Source organism: Pyrgilauda ruficollis, unplaced genomic scaffold, assembly GCF_017590135.1.
Source record: "Pyrgilauda ruficollis isolate IOZ18807 unplaced genomic scaffold, ASM1759013v1 scaffold34, whole genome shotgun sequence".
NCBI lineage: Eukaryota > Metazoa > Chordata > Aves > Passeriformes > Passeridae > Pyrgilauda > Pyrgilauda ruficollis.
Window position 1 is genome coordinate 6,181,263 of NW_024524822.1, and position 18,149 is coordinate 6,199,411.

At 59.6% G+C, this 18,149-nt stretch overlaps 1 protein-coding gene across 1 annotated transcript in view; it reads left to right on the plus strand.

Moving 5' to 3' along the window:
• The first annotated feature begins 5,577 nt into the window (after positions 1-5,577).
• HMCN2 (hemicentin 2) overlaps positions 5,578-18,149 on the plus strand; it is a 33,088-nt gene continuing 20,516 nt past the window's right edge. The window contains exons 1-25 of the mRNA XM_041475140.1: positions 5,578-5,976; positions 6,886-6,956; positions 7,803-7,961; positions 8,138-8,260; positions 8,354-8,525; positions 8,859-8,965; positions 9,187-9,307; positions 9,403-9,672; positions 9,825-9,969; positions 10,229-10,350; positions 10,440-10,712; positions 10,821-10,962; positions 11,531-11,658; positions 12,316-12,429; positions 12,504-12,653; positions 13,293-13,487; positions 13,692-13,787; positions 14,126-14,250; positions 14,512-14,656; positions 14,781-14,893; positions 15,148-15,304; positions 15,484-15,646; positions 16,922-17,049; positions 17,164-17,272; positions 17,548-17,717. Of these exons, the coding sequence (XP_041331074.1) occupies positions 5,748-5,976; positions 6,886-6,956; positions 7,803-7,961; positions 8,138-8,260; positions 8,354-8,525; positions 8,859-8,965; positions 9,187-9,307; positions 9,403-9,672; positions 9,825-9,969; positions 10,229-10,350; positions 10,440-10,712; positions 10,821-10,962; positions 11,531-11,658; positions 12,316-12,429; positions 12,504-12,653; positions 13,293-13,487; positions 13,692-13,787; positions 14,126-14,250; positions 14,512-14,656; positions 14,781-14,893; positions 15,148-15,304; positions 15,484-15,646; positions 16,922-17,049; positions 17,164-17,272; positions 17,548-17,717 (3,727 nt within the window). The 5' untranslated portion in view covers positions 5,578-5,747. The remainder of the gene's footprint in view (positions 5,977-6,885; positions 6,957-7,802; positions 7,962-8,137; positions 8,261-8,353; positions 8,526-8,858; positions 8,966-9,186; positions 9,308-9,402; positions 9,673-9,824; positions 9,970-10,228; positions 10,351-10,439; positions 10,713-10,820; positions 10,963-11,530; positions 11,659-12,315; positions 12,430-12,503; positions 12,654-13,292; positions 13,488-13,691; positions 13,788-14,125; positions 14,251-14,511; positions 14,657-14,780; positions 14,894-15,147; positions 15,305-15,483; positions 15,647-16,921; positions 17,050-17,163; positions 17,273-17,547; positions 17,718-18,149) is intronic.

Here is an 18,149-nt window from a genome sequence, read left to right on the forward strand (position 1 = left end):
ACAAACTGCTGGGCACCAGTATTTCCTATTTCCTATATTCCTATTCCCCTAACATCCCTATTTCCTTCCTTTTATTCATTTTCTCACTGCATGACAAAGTATTAATGGAGCCCAGAGTCGGGTTCTGCTTTCAAGCAGATTCCTTTGCTATGTTCAGCTTTGTGAGCGGTGGGAAGGTGTTTGGTGGTGGCTGTGAACCATCCTGTGTGCTGCAGGGGCAGAGGGGCAGCCTTGCTCCCATCCCATCCTGGGACAAGGTGCCAGGGGAGTGCCAGGCTGGGCTGAGCCCAGCTCAGGGTGTCTCCTTACCCCAGCACTCCCACAGGACGTGGGAGGTTTTGCTGTGGCTCCAAGCAGAGCCGCTTGCACCCACCTTGGAGGAGGCAAAGGGCTGGGAATTTACACCTGGGGACACTGAGCTGCGGCCCCCCCATCATGAGCAGGGCCTGCATGGCCTCTCCAAACTCCATCAGCACCCAGCACCCCTCTGGGATGTGCCCCCAGCTCAGCCCCACCGTGGGACACAGTTGGCATCTCTGCTGGAGGATGAGCATTGCTTGGGTGATGCCTCAGCTGCTCTGGGAAAGGAGAGATGTGCATTCCCTCAGGAGCAGAGTGCAAGAAGCCTTTGGGACCCCTAAAGCCACCCTGGGGCCTCTCCCTTCCATCTCTGGCCCAGCTGATGGTAGCAGCATCTCTCCACCCAGCTGTCCCCCAGCTCCTGTGGCTGAGGCCAGACAGAGGACTGTCCCCGTGGCAGGGAGAGGTGACATCTGCCTGTGCAGGACAGTGTGACAGGTGTCTCACGATGCAGGAGACAAGGTGGTGCCTCAGCATTCCCTGAATCCTCCTGGCATGCCAGGGACACATGCCCCAGCCAAGGGATGCTGGTTCTTCACCGTGCAACCCCACTCCTCAGTTTTGGGATTTTGTGCTTGTGGTACTTCTTGATGCCCATAAAAAACACCTTTCCCTCTCCCCAAGGAGACTGACCTCACATCCATGTGCAATATTCCTGCCTCTTCTGCAGTTCCTGCCCCTGAGGATGCCCAGTTTCATTTGGGGGTGCTTCTGGAGGGTGTCCCTCACTCACTCCCATGGAAACCCTTTTCCTTGTTGCTCTGTGGCCAAAATGCAACTCTCTGGGGTAGGTTTTTGCAGTGCCTGCAACTTGTTGAATGCTCATGTGCCAGACTGGTCCCCTCCTGGTGCCAATCAATGTTCCCAATGAATGTGACACTGCTGTAATCACCTCTGCTGATGAATGATGGCCCCTGCCACGTTTGACATAGTTCCCAGGCAAAGGCAAACCTCATTTACTCTGACACTGTTCCCCTGGAAAGCTGTTAATATTTGGAGGACCTGTCGTGGGTTGAGCTCCATCAGTGCTCACAGATGTCTCCCCAGGGAGTCAGCCCTGCCAGGGCTCTTGGCACGCTGGGTGTCCCTGAGCAAAGCTGTTTTGGCCCCAGTGTTCCCCACTGGCTGTGGATTTGGGACCCTGGCTTGGATGCTTCCAGTCCCACTTTTGGGGATCACTAAGGGACCCTGATTCCTCCTGACCACCACCACGATCTGCAGCATCTTGGTATCACTGAGAATAAGGCTTGGAGCATCTTGTGCTTGGAAATGTCAGCCTTAACCTCCTCGTGCCTCAGTTTCCCCATCAGTGGAGTGGCTGGGGTGAGCCATCCCCCTCTGGAAAGCAGTTTGGTGTCTGTACCCACGAGTGCTGGGTACAGCTCAGGACTGTGGGCACAGGGCTTGGCAGGACCCACCGGGCATCAGGCACGTGCAGAACACCAGGAACAGTGCGTGGAATGCTGGGTTTGTCAGGGAGTCTTTAATTCCAGCCTCTGTTTTACACCTGCTCATGATGAAACAGGCAGCAAGCCCTGCTTTGTCTCTGTTTGTACTCGGGTTCCTGGTGCCTGTCCAAAACAGAGCCCTGGCCGTGGGAAGGGGGCCCAAAGCACAGCCAGGCAGAGGTGAGGGTCCAGCCCTGGGGCTGTGGCATGTGCCCCCCTCTCATTTGTCCCTGTCACTGTTGCCCCATTAAATGCCATGTCTGTACTTTCCTTTCTTTTCACTTTTCTGTCTGTGTGCTGATTGTTGCTGCTTTGTGTCTGTCTTTCCTTGAGCTCTGGGGCTGGGCTGAGCTGAGCTGTTTCCCCCAGGAGCAAGAAGGTGGGAGAAGGCTCTGGGGACAGATTCCCCCCTGCCCTCTCCTCACAGCACAAACCAGGACCCAAGAGAGAGAGAAGTGAAGGGTTTTTCCTCTGGAGCAGGCTGTTAATTAATGCAATTTATAACGAGACCAGGCTGGTCCCAGGAGCGCTCTCCGCTGGGTTGGTGGAGGGGGGTGTTTGCTTATGGGGGACCCCAGACCCTGTTTGTGCCAGGTACCAGCTGCTTCTCACCCTCCTTCACAGGAATAGATGCCTGTTGCCTCTTCCCTGCCATCAGGACACATTCCTGTTGGATGGGAGGCTGAGGTCACTGCTCCTCAGTGGACAGGGATGCAGCTGCCCAGAGTGTGGAATGGTCTTGGAGTCTCAGGATCTGGGTTTGAGCCCCACTTGGAGCAGGGCTGGCTTTGAAGCAGGGCCAGGCATGGCATGGGGGCAGCTGAAATCACTGGCAGAGCTGCCCCGTTGCCATGTATTTAGGGTTGGGGGGGGTCATTTGGGATGGGTGAGTGACCTGCAGCCAGCTCACTGTCCCCCATCCAAGGAGGAGATTTGGGGCATTTAGTGAGAGCATCTGTCACTTGTCCTTCCCGAGAGCATTGGAGGGGAGGGTCTGGCTGGGACAGAAGCGAGGGCTGAGGGCAAAGCAGGGAGCTGCTGGCCCCAGTGTCAGTGCACGGTTTGGGGTGCAGCAGTTTTGGGGTCTCAGTTACACGTGTCAGCCCTGCCTATTCCAGCAGCGCTGCAGCAAAGTCATCCTTCCCTTCTCTCTCTGCTCCCGTGGCCACCAGCCCTGGGCTGGGTGCCCTGTGCCACAGGTGTGACCCCTGCCCAGGGGGTGGCCGAGCCCTGGGCTGGGAAGCAGCAGCTCCAGCAAAGAGCCTTGTTTGTGAAGATGAAGCCTGTGTGTGCGTCCGTGCCGGTGTCTCGGCTTGCATGCCCCGCTGCCTTGTCTTGAGATGAATTCAAGAGCAAACCAAGCAAATGAAACAGTTTAATAACAGAACAAAACAAAACCCAGGAACTTTGTGACAGTGGAAATAAAAGCTTAATGACAGTAATGAAGTGGCAGTGGTCTGTGATGTCTTGGGGGGGTTCTCAGGGGCCCAAAGCTGCCCTGGCACCTGGCAGGGCTGGGAGCTGGGCTGGGGTGCCACTGTCCCGTGCCCCAAGCACAGGGCACTGATGGCACCAGCGCCAGTATAGATAGGGATGCCCTGGGCTCTGTGGGCAGGCACTGTGCCCACACCTGTGATGAGCTGCCAGGTCTCAGCTCCAGGCATCCCCTTCAGCCCCATAACACTGCTCTTCCCACCTCCTTTTACCCAGACACAGCTTTCCCTCTACTGGATCCCATCCCGACACAGTGCCTGCATCCTATAACACTGCTCTTCCCACCTCCTTTTACCCAGACACAGCTTTCTCTCTACTGGATCCCCATCCTGACACAGTGCCTGCATCCCTTTTTCTATTTGCAATGGAGACACAGCTGTGTGCCCATGGGCAGGGTCCCTGTGCCCCATTTGCAATGCAGACACAGCTGTGTGCCTGTGGGCAGTGTCCCTGTGCCCCATCACAGCTGTGTGCCCATGGGCAGTGTCCCTGTCCCCCATCTGCAGTGGAGACACAGCTGTGTTCCCATGGGCACTGCCCCTATGTCCCATTTGCAGTGGAGATGAGCTGTGTGCCCATGGGCACTGCCCCTATGCCCCATTTGCAATGGAGATGAGCTGTGTGCCCACGGGCAGTGTCCCTGTCCCCTCTGAGCCCCCTCGATGAGCCATTGGGTCACTTTTGGCACACAGTGGCTGCAGAGGAATCTTGATATGAATTTCCATAATTGTGCCCCTTGGCAGCCCCCCTGCTCCTGGCAGGGCTCACAGCCTGGACTGGGTTTTCACGTGCAGTGTTGGCCATTCTGCTCTGCCAGCTCTTCCGGAAACGAGCCCTGCGAGGCCTCCCTGGCAGCTCATGTCCCTTGTGTTTGCTCTCCTAACGAGGCTGACTCATTATTTTCGGGAGGCCAGAGGAGATGCCCTAATGGTCCGAACAAGGAGGCTGTGTTTGTGCAGGGGGTTTTGTCCAGGGGTGCTTTGTGCCAGCACATGGTGGGAGCTCCCAGGGATTCCTCCCCTGTGCCATGGAGTGGGCAAGGACAGGCACAGGCTCCAAACCACGGCAGTTACCCAGAGAATGTGCCTGAACCCCCAGCAGGGAAGGGGTTAAAGCCCAGCTAGCATAGGTGCTCCAGGGACTGGGAGCACTGGTGAGTGTGGGAAGGGCTGGCTGGGATTAATTTGGTGATGAGGAGAAGCCGTTGGGGTTTTTTGTGCCAGCCGTGCTGGTGCTCCCTGCCAGGGTGCAGGATGGAGCTGGCATGCAGGCTGGTGGCTGGGGATGCTCCAAGGTAGGTTTTGTGGCACTGTGGGGTGGGGGACTCCCCTCAGCTCTGTGGGGCTGGGAGTGCAAAGCCTGGGGGAGTGCAAGCCCTGGCCGTGGGACAGGAGGGGAGCAGGCCACTGGCACAGCCCCAGGGGCAGAAGTGTCATTGCCCTGCTGTGGAGGAGATGTCCTTGCCTGCTCTGAGGTTGAGCTAGGCTGAGCCCACGCTTGCAGGGATAGGAAAGGCACAGGATGGTGCCACTGTCCTGTGTGCGGGTTATGAGATGGCTGATCCCCAAGGTCCCCCAGCTCCTGTGTCTGGGAGGAGCAGGGCTGCTGCAGGGGGTGCAGGAGATGCACAGCTTCACCTGGAGCCGCTTTTGGCCGTGGCTGCGCCCTGGGTCCGGCTGCGGGGGAGTTGAGCAAGAGCAGAGCATCCCAGCGGAGCAGCCATGAGCTCAGCCCTCCGCTCCCGGCCAAGCGCTGCCTGTCCCGGCCAAGCGCTGCCTGTCCCAGCCCTGTCCTGGCCCCGGCTCTGGCTGTGTTCTGCGTGGCTCTTTGCGCCCTGTTCGTGGGGTGGCTGCGTGGCTGAGCCCCCCACAGAGCCCCCTGGCCTCCAAGCCCCGTTGCAGACCCCCATTCCAGGGCCCTTTGCCCAGCAAGGGGGGTTTGAGTCCTTGGGCTCCTTTCACAGCTGTGTCTCCCCCGCTGGGCTTTGGCAGGGTTTCCTCACAGGTGCTCGGCTGTGACCCCCGTGTCCTCCCCTAACCCCCCAGCAGAGCAGGGTCTCTCTGAGCCAGGGGGTCGGCGCTGGGGAGGGGTCCCGGGCAGCGTTTCTGACAATCTCGTGGGCTGCAGGATCCGCTTCCCAATCCCTGTATCTCCATCCCGATTTCCTCCAACTCCCACCCACCTCCCTGCCGCGTCGCTGGCTCCAAAAGTCCGCTTTTTCCTCCCGCCCTCCCTGCTCCCTCCCAGAAGTTGAGCGCTGGAGGAGCAGGTCCGCAGCTGCGGAGGGCTGGCTGGGCGTTCCCTGCCCGGGGTCCCTTCTGTGTCCCCGCCGCGTGTGGCCCCTCGCACCCCGTGTCCCTCCCTGCTGCGGGGACGTTCCCAGCGCCTCTGCGGGAAGGACAAGGACGCGAGGGGTGCTGCTGACACCTGAGCGTGTCCCCCACGATGCCGCCCCACGGAGGGGTGTTTGTGGGTCTCTGGGTGCTGCTGGCCCTCAGTGTGGCCGAGACCCCACCAGGGTGGGCCACTCTGGCCTTTGTCTTCGATGTCACCGGCTCCATGTACGACGACCTGGTGCAGGTGATGGACGGGGCCTCGCGCATCCTGGAGAGGACGCGCAGCAGGAGCACGAAGCCCATCAGCAACTACGCCCTGGTGCCCTTCCATGACCCAGGTAGGTCCGGGACAGGGGGAGGGTGTGTCCTGCCAGGGATGGGGCCGTGGGGAGCTGGGCTGTGGCTCTGGCTGGATCTGTGTTTGAAGCGTGCACTTCACAAGGGCTGGCGCTGCCCCTTCTCCCTGCTTTTAATGCCCTGGTGACTGCTGTGGTGGGGATGGCACCTCTACAGCTACAGCTGGGATGGGGCTCCTGTCCCCAAGCCGCCCTGTGGGCACAGGGTGGGCTGTTTCCACTGTATTAATCCCAGGGGTGCTGACACTTCGTGGTGGGTGGCTTTTCCCTTTCCATCCTGCTCTAATCTCCCTGGAGTAATCATGGGGGTATTTCTGTCCAAGTCCACAACGTGCTTCCAGGTCACCTCAATAAAATACCGCTTGCTAAGAGGCTTTGGTAACTTGCTGTGATACCAGAATAATTTCTTTCTGCCCCTACCTTTTGTCTTCTTTTTGTGCACACCCACAAAAGGGCAGCTGCTCCCCAAAAGAGCCCTGGCCTCCCACAAGGAGAGAGGGACCCAAGTTTTATTTTCAGCAGAAACACTGAGCTTAGTGAAAACCATTGGAGCCAGACAGGGAAGGAGGCAGAGGCAGTGAATTGATTCCTGCATTGCTTTGCTGGGAGCCTCCCCCAGTAGAAAAGGGCACTGGGTTTGCAGCTCACCCTGGCTGGGACCACCCAGCGTGTCGGGAGGAATTCCTGGGCATAGGAATTGTTTGCCAAAGTGGTCACAGTATGGGCACAGAGCCTGGTCTGCCCAAACCCACTTCTCTGCTGGTGCCAAGCCAGGGCAGATGCTGTACCCAGAGTCTCACAGGTGCCAGGAGCACTGGCAGGGTGGGTGGTGTTGGAAGGAGCTGGCGCTGGGCTCAGGGGACTGAGGGGGTGGCGTCCATGTGCTCGCAGAGGTGGGACCTGTCACCCTCACCACGGATCCCCAGCTCTTCCAGCAGCGCCTGCGGGAGCTCCATGTCCAGGTAGGCACACTGAGCCCCACGCTGTCTGCCAGGCCTTGGCACTGCATGCTGGTGGGGTCTGGGGGCAATCCCTGCATCCCCCACAAGTGTGATGGGGGCTCGGGCTGAGCCAGACTGGCTGGAGGCTGCACACAGGGCTGGGAGTGGAGAGGATGGGTGATGCTGCTGCTGTGCCCCAGAGTCCTGCAACAGGGCAGAGAATTCCCAGTCCACAGCTCTTGTCCCCAGTGGAGATGCTGATCCCATGAGAGTTTGCACAGACTCTCCATGGAACCAAAAATCTCCTCTTCTACAACCACCGCCTGATAATTGAGTTTTTAATATCTGGCTTTTTAACTATATTTTTTAATTACTTTGTCTGTTTTCTGCCAGCTGAAATGTTCCCTGGGAGCTTAATCCTGCTTTATCCATCCCCACTCTTGCCCTGCCTCCCATGAATTGCTAAATCCCTATGGTGTTTCCCTTCGGATGCAGCTGTTTTGGCAGGAGGTGTAAGGCTGAGGCTGCAAATGCTTTCCCAGCCCTTGGGGGTGCCAAGCCCTGGGAAAGTGGGAGCTGGTCCTCTCTGTGCCAGGAGGCTTCCCTGGGGTGGCTGGCAAAAATGTGCCCACTAAAGGTACCTGTGGGAAGCCAGGGGTTTCTGTGAGCACGGATTCCGCAAATGGGTGCTTTAATTATCCTGTTAGCGAGACAGGGCCGGGTCCGTGTGATCCTGAGTGTCCCTGTGGTTCCATCCTGAAACACGGGGTCGTTCCTCCCCGTGAGCATCCCCCGGGTGGGATCCTGCCGGGAGCTGAGCCCTGCGTGGCTCGGTGCCCGCTCCACGTCCCCTCCTGTGTCCCCCAGGGCGGGGGGGACTGCCCGGAGATGAGCGTGGGGGCCATCAGGGTGGCCGTGGAGATCTCGCATCCCGGCTCCTTCATTTACGTCTTCTCGGATGCTCGGGCCAAGGACTACGAGCAGCAGGAGGAGCTGCTGCGGCTGCTGCAGCACAAGCAGAGCCAGGTGAGCGGCCCTGGCCCTGCGGCAGCAGCATCGCATCAGTGACACACAGCCATAAAACCCCTGACTGGGGGAATTTTGCACCCCCCGGCCGATTCCGTGTCCTGGGATGCTGGTGGATGCCAGCTGTGTCCCCTGCCGTGGGTGGCTGGGATGTCACGGGGCCGTTGCTGTGGCAGGTGGTGTTTGTGCTGACGGGGGACTGCGGGGACAGGAGCCACCCCGGGTACCGCGTGTACGAGCGCATCGCTGCCACCAGCTCCGGGCAGATCTTCCACCTGGACAAGCAGCAGGTGACAGAGGTGAGTGGGGACACCTGGCCCCTTGTGCTGAAGTGAGGCTGTGCCTACTGGGGAGGGGAGATCCAGGTTTAATCCTCCCCTGACTGTCTCCAGGTGCTGAAGTGGGTGGAAGAGGCCATCCAGGCTTCCAAGGTCCACCTGCTGTCCACGGACCACGAGGATGGTGGGGAGAACACGTGGCAGGTCCCATTTGACCCCAGCCTGAAGGAGGTCACCATCTCCCTGAGCGGCCCTGCCCCAGGGATCAGGGTCCAGGATCCTGCAGGTAGGAGCCCAGGGGACAGGGACAGCAAGGGGAGGGTGGGGCTTTGGCCCCCAGAAAGACCTCAGGTGAGGACAAGCTGGAAGGGGTTCACCAAACCCTGCCCTAAAACTCAAATGAAAAGGTGATGAGCTACAAAGCCCTCAGCAAACACCAGCACATCTCCCTGCACCCCTCCCAGGCTGGCTTTGCCTCTGCCTTTGAGGGTTTGCCCTGGCTGTGAGCTCTGATGGGCTCTGCACTACCCTGAGCCCTGAGGGAGGCAATTCCTGCCTGCTGTAGGAGCCAGGGGATGGACCTGGGTTGCCCACCTGAGACATTCACTCCCCATTACAGGAAAGGTCCTGGAGAAGGGCCGAGGTCTGAAGGAGCTGCTCAGCATCCCCAACTCAGCCCTGGTGGTGGCTGTGGAGCCCTACGAGCCAGGGATGTGGCTGGTGACGGTAGGTGCTGGCAGACCTGCACATCCTCTGCCTTTCCCTGATGGATATTTTGCTTGCCAGGCTTTTCCAGGTGTGGGCTTTCCCCATCCATCTCCCGCCAGGCAGAGGATGTGTGAGCAGGCTGAAAGGGGCCGGCTGCAGCCTTTCCTTCCCATCTCCTCTCCCTTCCCATCTCCTCTCCCTTCGCTGCCCTCAGCACTTAACTCTCAATCTGCTTCCAGACCCGGAGCAGTGGCCGCCACTCGCTGAGGATCACGGGCATCAGCAATGTTAATTTTCAAGCCAGCTTCTCCACCCAGCCGGAATTTGACACCAGCCAGCCCGGAGAGCGGCCGGTGCAGGGTGAGGGTGATGCTGCCCTGGGGGCTGGATGCCGCAGCTGGGCGTTTGCAGCCGGGAATGTGGTTGGTGGTTTTTTTTCCCTCCCCACTTTCCAGGTCTGCCCATCTCCGTGCTGGTGAACTGCACCGGTCTGAGGCCGCCTGGGCGCCTGCAGGAGATCGAGCTCTTCAACACCTCGGGCCACGTCCTCGTCTCGCTGCCAGCGCGGCCCCTCCTCAACTCCTCCGGCCCCTCCGCTCAGCTCTGGGTGGGCTCGCCGCTCCGGGTCCCCCCGGGTGACTTTCTGCTGAAGGTGAAGGGTGAGGATGGCCAGGGCCACCCCCTGCACCGCCTCTCAGGGGTCACCTACACCAGCGTGGTCCCCGGTGAGTGGAACCCGCGGGTGCTGAGCAGGGACCAGAGGTTCCAGCGCTGCCTCTGCTTTGGTTTCTCTCTCCCTGGTCATCCTGCTTCCCAGTGCAGCTCCCAGCCAGCTTCCAAGGGTGTTGTACATCTGCACATCCCCAACCCCTTCCAGGTCTGCCTAAAGTGAACATCTCCAGCAATATCCAGGCCTACAACCGTGAGCCACAGCTCATCTCCTGCTCTGCACGGAGTGAGATCCCTTTCCACCTGCAGCTCAGCCGTGGCAGGATGAAGCTTGGGGAAGAGCAGCTCTTCAGGTGAGCCTCTGGTATGGCCCAGTGAGCCCCAGGAGGGTCCCATGTGGGTCCCTGAGCTGTGCCAGCTGAGGGGGTGCTTTGTGCTGGGTGAGGTTCTGAGCATGCCAAGAGGAAAATTCCAAGGGACAGGTCCGCAGCAACTGGGGATGCACCTCTGCCTGACTCAGATGAAAAAACGTCCCAGGGAGCAGGACTAGGATGGTGGCATGGCAGTCCCAAGGTGGGAGTGATCCATATTTTCATCTCTCCCTTTTTGCAGGATTTCAGGGAACATCAGCTGGCTGATCCCTGCAGTGTCTGAGAGTGACGAAGGCTTTTACGAGTGCACGGCCACGAGCAAGGTCGGAGTGACCCGGGCCCGTGCCTACGTCTCTGTCTCAGGTAGGGGCTGCTTGTGCCAAGCCTTAGAGCCCTTCCCATGTCTGTGGCTGGCCAGGGGCTCCTTTCACCCAGGCATCCCGTGTTTGTAGAGCCACCACTGCGTCTCATCGCCCCGGGCAACATCACGGCTTCACCGGGCCAGGACGTGGTCATGTCCTGCGTGGTCCTGGGGGATGTGCCCTACAACCTGACCTGGAGCTGGGATGGCAAGGTGGCACAGCCAGGGCGTGGCAGGACCCGGCTGCTGCAGAACAGCTCTCTGGAGATCAGCCAGGTGCAGCCGGGGGACGGGGGCCTGTACGAGTGTGTGGCACAGAGCGCCCGTGGCACCGCCACTGCCTCCCTGTGGCTCTTCATCCAGGGTAGGCTTTGCCCCTGCGTGGCACCCTGGCCTGGGGGGGTATTTTGCTGCCCTGTGGGAGGGCGGTGAAAGGCACCTGGAGGCTGAGCCTTGCTCCAACCCCGTGCAGAGGCGCCGTGGGTGAGGGTGGACCGCAGTCCCCGGCGTTTCAGCAGGGGCCAGGAGCTGCGGCTGAACTGCACGGCCGGGGGCCACCCCCAGCCCCACAGCAGCTGGAGGCGCTGGGGCTGGCCCCTGCAGCAGGATGAGAGGTAACCCCCGGGGAGCCAGGAGCCTCCATCCTGCCTGTGCCACAGGGGTGGTGCTCCCCTTGCAGGGATGTACGAGGGGAGGGAGGGAGGCTTGGGGCTGCCGTGGCTCTGGAAAGAGGGAGGCATTGCAGTGTCCCAGCCCATGCTCCTGAGAGGCTTGGCATGCTGCTGGCCTTAATTTCCTATATTTATTTTTAATCTGTCCTGCCTTATCCAGGTCACCATCCCCACTTTGCACACCTGGTGTGAGCTCAAGTCTCAAAATACTCCTTGTACTTCCCCTTAATTTCTTCTGCTTTTTGCCTTTCAACTCTTGCCTGTGTCAGGCTGTGAGTGCAGGAGTTGACTTTGGATAAGGCTTTTGGACTTTTGAGATGAAAAAGCCCAATTCTCAGTGCTTTTCCCTGGTTCAAAGCAAAGTCCTTCCCTGCAGCAGCTGGCTCTAAGTGCTGACCCACATCCACCACATGCCCAGCATGGCCTGAAACCTGCTCATTTGTATGATCACATTTTCCGTCATCCCTGTTCCACAGGGCTCGTTTCTCCCTTTCTCTCCCATTTGCTGCAGGGTTTTCAGGGATGGTGAAGGTACCCTGCACATCAGGTCTGCTGTCCCAGAGGATGCAGGGAATTACAGCTGCTATGCCAGCAGCACACTGGGCTGGGATGAGCAAGTGATCACCCTGGAGTTCACTGGTACCTGCTCGCTGGCAGCACACTGGGACTGGGACTGTGTGTGATGGAGGGTGCTGGGATCAGCACACTGGGGATGGGGCTGTGTGAGATGGAGGACACTGGGATCAGCACACACTGGGATTGGGGCTGTGTGTGATGGAGAGTGTTTGGATCAGCACAGTGGGAATGGGGCTGTGTGTGATGGAGGGTGTTGGGATCAGCACACTGGGAATGGGGTTGTGTGTGATGGAGGACACTGGGATCAGCACACTGGGATTGGGGCTGTGATGTGTGATGGAGGGCAGTGGGATCAGCACACTGGGATTGGGGCTGTGTGTGATGGAGGGTGTTGAGATCAGTACACTCGGAATGGGGGTGTGTGTGATGGAGGACACTGGGATCAGCACAGACTGGGAATGGGGCTGTGTGAGATGGAGGGCACTGGGATCAGCACACTGGGAATGGGGCTGTGTGTGATGGAGGACACTGGGATCAGCACAGACTGGGAATGGGGCTGTGTGAGATGGAGGGCACTGGGATCAGCACACACTGGGACTGGGGCTGTGTGAGATGGAGGGTGTGGGGGAACAGCTCCCAGGGCTCTGGGGTCCCCTCGGGCTGGATGGCATCACACCCAGCGCAGCAGAGTGACCAAAGACACCTCTCCCCACGGCACAGAACCTCCTGCCATCCTGGCAGTGACGCCCAGCCTGAAGGTGCTGGTGGGAGAGGACGTGACCCTGGAGTGCTGGGTGTCGGGGGCACCCCCACCCCACATCGTGTGGTACAAAGGTGAGACCGGCAGCCGCCCTGCGGGTGTGACATCCCCGCAGAGCCCCGTGGGCGCTGACCCGGGGCTCTGGCAGGGGAGCAGGCCGTGGCGGCATTCCCGGCGGGCAGCCAGCGCGCGGTGCTGCGGCTGCAGGCGGTGCGCCAGGAGGACGCGGGGCTCTACGGCTGCCAGGCCCTGGGCGAGGCGGGCATCGCCTTGGACAGCACCGTGCTGCACGTGGGGTGTAAGTCCTGCTGCGTCCTACCCAGGGGTCAAGCCTCTTCCACAGCTCTCCCTCCTGGCTCAGCGCCCCTTTGCTGCTTTCTGAGGTTTCCCAGCAGGGAGGTGTTGGTGCTTGGTGCAAACAGGGGGAAGCCTGGCAGGAGTTCCGAGCTTTGGGAAGATGCGGGAGGCTCAGCAAGTTGGGGAAAGACAAGGCAGTTGTTTTTGCACGGAGACATGGGGGCTTGGGAATCAACCAGGATTCAAAGTGCATTCAGTGGGATTAGGCGGAGGTGGGGGCTGATTTTGTGTGTCTGAAAATCCAGGTGCAAATCTTTTGCTGGAGGCAGAAGGGATGAAAGAGCATGAGGAGGAGGAGGGAAGGCTGTGTGTTGAGGGCAGCAAGGTTTAAAGCAGTTAAAGATGGAAAAGTGCAAGTTATTTTGCTGAGCCAGGGGTTGATGAGTGTAACTGGAAGAGGTGGAAACGGCAATGGCTCTGACAGCTTTGGAAAAGCACCAAATGCTTTAAGTCAGTCTCATAACCTATCAGGGCACCTGGCTCATTGGTTTTGCAGCCCCATCCCTTCTCCAGGCTCAGCTGTGGGGAAGCTGGGATGCTGGACCTGCCTGAGCCCTTTCTCTGCTGCTCTCTCCTCCAGCTGCCCCTCACTTTCCTGAGCCCCTGGGTGACATGGAGGTCAAGGCTGGGGAGAGAGTGAGCCTGCTGTGTCCTGTCGAGGGATCTCCCCTGCCACAGGTCACCTGGTCCCGGCAGGACGGGAAGCCCGTGGTGAGCTGGCAGGGACCACGGGATGTTTCCAGCCAGCTGGAGGCTGCCCAGCTCCTCATTGACAGTAAGAGCTGAGTGTGCATGCATTTATTTGTATTTTTAACTTGTGCAAGCTGAGGTGTGCAGTAACAGCCCGCAAGCCTCCAGCTCTGAGGGGTGTGTCCCCGCTGGAGATGGTGGCGGGGCAGGGGAGGGTGGTCCCCATCCTGGAGCTTGCTCGGGGCTCACCAGCCCCACCAGGCTGAGGCTTCTCCCCACTGTGCTCCAGGTGCCTCACTGGATGACCAAGCCATCTACATCTGTGAAGCCCAGAATGAGTTTGGGAAAATCCACGCAGAGGTCAAGCTCACAGTCACTGGACAGGGTTTGTTTTTCCGTGCTTTGGTCGGTGAACCCATCCCAGTGTGCTGGCAGGGGGTGAGTGCCAGAGACCAGAGCAGCTGTCTCTGGTGCTGAGCTGGTCACAGTGAATGCTCAGCCACCCCAGGGCAGGGTTTGGGCAATGCCCTTCCAAACCATGTGCTGACATGGACCCACACTGCAGCGAATATCCCCAAATTCCTGGGGAGTGGAATCAGAGCTGGCTTATGCTGAGCCAGGATCCAGACCTTGGAAGAAAGGTGATCTACATCCATTGCCCTGAGCGTTCCTGGCCAGTTTATCACTGATTAATCCTGGTTCCCTTTCCCCTCTTTCAAGCAGCCCCCGAGATAGCCCTTGCCTCCCCTGTGGTGCGTGTGCTCCCAGGCCAGCCCGTGTCCCTGCCCTGTGTGATCCTGGCTGGGAGCCCATTCCCGGCCCGCCGCTGGCTGAAGGATGGGCAGATGGTGAGACTCCCACGCCTGCTGGGATGGTGGGTGGGTGGATGGACACCTACCCCCTGGGGGGCTTCGCTGCAGGATGAGTCCCCGAACATTTGGGGCGAAAGCTGCTGGTGAAAGAATTTGTGTTGGGAAGGAAATGTGGGTTTATCTCCACATCAGGGTGTTGCTCAAGGATTCATTTCTGGATGTGCCCCAAAGATGCAGGGATGTGTTGGTGTTTGACCCTGCCATGTGTCCTGCTTTCTGCTCTCTGCCCATGTCCAGGTAGCCGCAGGTGACCGCTATTCCATCCGGGCTGATGGGAGCCTGCACGTGGAGCAGGCATCCCGGGGGGATGCAGGAACGTTCACCTGTGAGGTGACCAACGCCCTGGGCTCACACAGGCAGGACGTGTCCCTGGTCATCCACGGTGAGTGGCAGCGAGCCGGGTGTCCCCGCTCGGCAGTGACACGGGGCAGGTGCTCTCTGTGCTCTGCTCCCTGTGCTGCACGTGGCCCTGCCATGCAGGATGAGGGGCTTCTCTTCCTTCCCAGTTCCTCCCAGCATCGAGCCTGGCCCTGTTCTCGTCACTGCCACCGAGGGAGCGGCTGTCACCCTGCGGTGCAACGCCACCGGCGTGCCACCCCCTGCTGTCACCTGGGCAAAGGTAGGGGACAGGGACAGGCGGGCTCTGTGCCTCTGCCAGCCCAGCTGAGGCCATCCTCGGGTTCAGGGAAATGTGTTTGGAGGGGTGTAGCTGTCCAGCATGGCTGTGGCTGCCTAGAGAGGTGGCACCAATCACCCTGGGGAGCTGGGACCAGGACATGGCCTGCTCTGGTGTGTCCAGAGCTCTCTTCTTGCCCTTGGGATGCTGAGCTCCTTGGAGAATCTCTGCCTTCCTCCCTTCCCTTTCCTCTGCAGGGCACAGAGTCCATTTCACTGAGCCCACACTACCAGCTTGACCCCGATGGGACCCTCCTGATCCCTTCATCGTCCCCTGGGGATGCTGGCACCTACTTCTGCACAGCCACCAATGCAGCAGGATTCTCCAGCCGGGAGATGCAGCTCTCCATCAGCAGTGAGTGCCCAGGACAGCTCCAGAGGGAACAGGCAGGGAGGGAATGACCTGGGAACGCTCCTGGCTTCCTTGGAGGACCAATCCAGCTGCCAGATGGGTTTGGAGGATGGGAAGAAAAGTGATGAGGGCTGTGGGGCACTGAAGTGTCCCTGCACCAGCTGTGCTCCCTCTCCATGCAGCAAAGCCCAGGATCAGCGTGAATGGATCGCAGACATCAGACCCTGTCCCCATCCTGGCTGTGCTGGGGCAGGAGACCACCCTGCCCTGCGAGGCCCAAGGACATCCCCCTCCCCTGGTGGTGTGGAGCCGGGAGCCCCAGCCCCTGCCCCTCGCCACCTCGAGGTAAGGAGGGTTGTGCCTGCTGGGAGACACCGTCTGGGATTTTGTGTCTCTTCAGAGGGATGTCAGGTCCGTGAAGGGTCCCAGCTGCTTGGCAGGGGGATGTGAAGGGCACCCCTGGCACCCTGTGGGCAATGCAGGAGCTGAGGCAGCTGAGCAGCACTGCATTAGCTCTGCTCTCCTTGGAGAGCACCAGGTTTTCTTCCATCTTCCAAACATCTGGGACTGAGCAGCTGCTTCCAATCACTCATGTGCCTACCCTGGACACGGGACTGGGGTTGGGAAGGAAAGGAAACTCCAGTGCAGCTCCTCACCCTGCTGTCTGTCTGCCTTCGAGCACATTCCTGCCTTGTGCTGTCACAGGGTCAGGGATGTGCCTGGGGATGGTGGATCCCTGTGGGAAGTGTTGGACCAGAGCCTGATACTTCTTGGGACAAGGTTTGGCACAAACACAGTTTTTAGCCCAGCAGTGGCTTTGTCTGCCCTGGGATGTGGAGTTTTAGGCCAGTTTTGTTCCAGTGAGTGACTTCTGGAGGGACAGATCAATTTGTTGATGGTATTGAAGATGATGACAGCCATGAGACAGTCAGTTAATGTGATTTGATGGGCGAGGATAAACTCATATCCCACCATTCTCCAGGTTATCTGGTGTCTTGGTCTTCCAATGTTTTCCCCATATGTTAGCACCATGTTGGAAGGGACCCCCTAAAGCCACGGGCCCTGGTCTTGGTGTTAAACACTTCTTACCTGTACCTGAGGATTGCTGTGGCCTGGGGAAGCTGGAAGGCATCTTGGTTTTGCTCTTCTTGGGTGTTGCCTTGTTGTTCATGTCTGATTTGCCATGGCTGTTCCTGGCTGACCTGTGCTGCTCCCCACATCTCAGCTGGCTTGTCCATGCTGGGTGATTTATGGGAGCACATGAGGAGGCATCTGCAGCCGTGGGCCGAGATGATGTTATGTCTGTGGAGCACAGATGGGGCTGGAATGAGAGCTTGGCCAGCTCCAGCTGCAGGGACTGTGCTCTGGGGGGACCCTTGTCCTTCATCTCCCTCAGCTCATGTGCTGCCTCGTGCTGAGCTCGTGCAGGGGCTGAGCAAAGGGGATTTGCCCCCATGGGCAGCTGTGCCACCCTCTTTGAATGGGAGGTGGCCATGGTGACCTTCTCTTGGCTGTGCCGAGGTGACGGTGAGCTCTGAGCCCTCAGCTCCTGCTCAGGGTTGGCTGATGGATGACACGGCTGTTTCTCCCACCCAGCTTTTCTGTTCCTTCTCCCCCCAGGTTCCGTGTCCTCCCTTCAGGATCTCTCCACCTGGCTGAGCCCCAGGTGACAGACAATGGCCTCTACACCTGCACGGCCACCAACGCCGCGGGGAACGCCTCGCTCAGCTACAGCCTGCACGTGCAAGGTTCAGAGCCCTGCCCACGTGCCACTGGCCTCCAAACCCTCCAACCCTTGGCTGTCTCACGTCCCTGTGCCAGGGTCTGAGGGTGGTCACAGCCTGAGGTCTCCTCTCCCCCAGCTCCCCCCCAGCTGTGGATTGGTGATGGGGAAAGCCACTTGGCAGCCGTGGCCAACACCTCCCTGAGGATTCACTGTCACAGCGTGGGGAGCCCCCCAGCCCAGATCCAGTGAGTGCTGCAGTGGTGGGTGCTCCCTGTGCTCCCAGGATGGCTGGGAGGGGCCTCTGGCTTGGGGTGTCCCTAAGGGTGGAGGCATCCATTCCTTCTTGTCCCTGGTGTCCTCTGCTCAGCAATCCTCTGCTGGCATGCCTGCCCCATTCCAGGGGACAAGGGGACAGTCCTTGCTGCCAGCACCCCACTGCTCACTCTGTTGGAGTGCAGAGACAGGGCATGGGTGGTGGCAGGGCAGAGCCAGGACGTGCTGCCTGTCCCCTTGCTCACAGGTGGCTGAAGGATGGGCACCCTCTGGACGGGCAGGATGGTGTGGTGGTGTCCGAGGACGGTGGCACTCTGCTGGTCACCCGAGTGGGGCTTGGTCACCAAGGGCTCTACATCTGCCAGGGCAGCAACCAGGCAGGACTGGCCCAGGCAGAGGTGCAGGTTTCAGTGCATGGTGAGCACAGTGTCTGGGGTGAGGTGTTCTATCCATCCCGTGTGTTGGGAGGAAGGCAGCTGCCCAAAGGGGTGGGAGTTCTTGGCCCACTTTTTGGTAGGTGCAGGGTCACTGGCTTGAGTCCTTGGGACCTTGTCCTTTGTCAATGAAGCAGAGAGGTGATGGCACTGGCACCACAGTAAATCCTTGACTGGTTTTTCCTGCTGGAGGGTCCTCCCCCAGCCCCATTTCCCCTCCACCTGCAGGATGTGACTCTGAAGGTGCCAGGTGAGAAACAAGGCCGGGAACAGAGATCCCTCCCTGGGAAGAACAAATGTCTCACTGGGGCAGGGACCAAACCTCTGGCTGGTCTGGGGAGCAGTGGTGTCACCATGGGGTGGTGTGGGCCCCTCCCAGAGCAGGGACGGAGCTGTGGCCTCGGCTGCTGCTCTG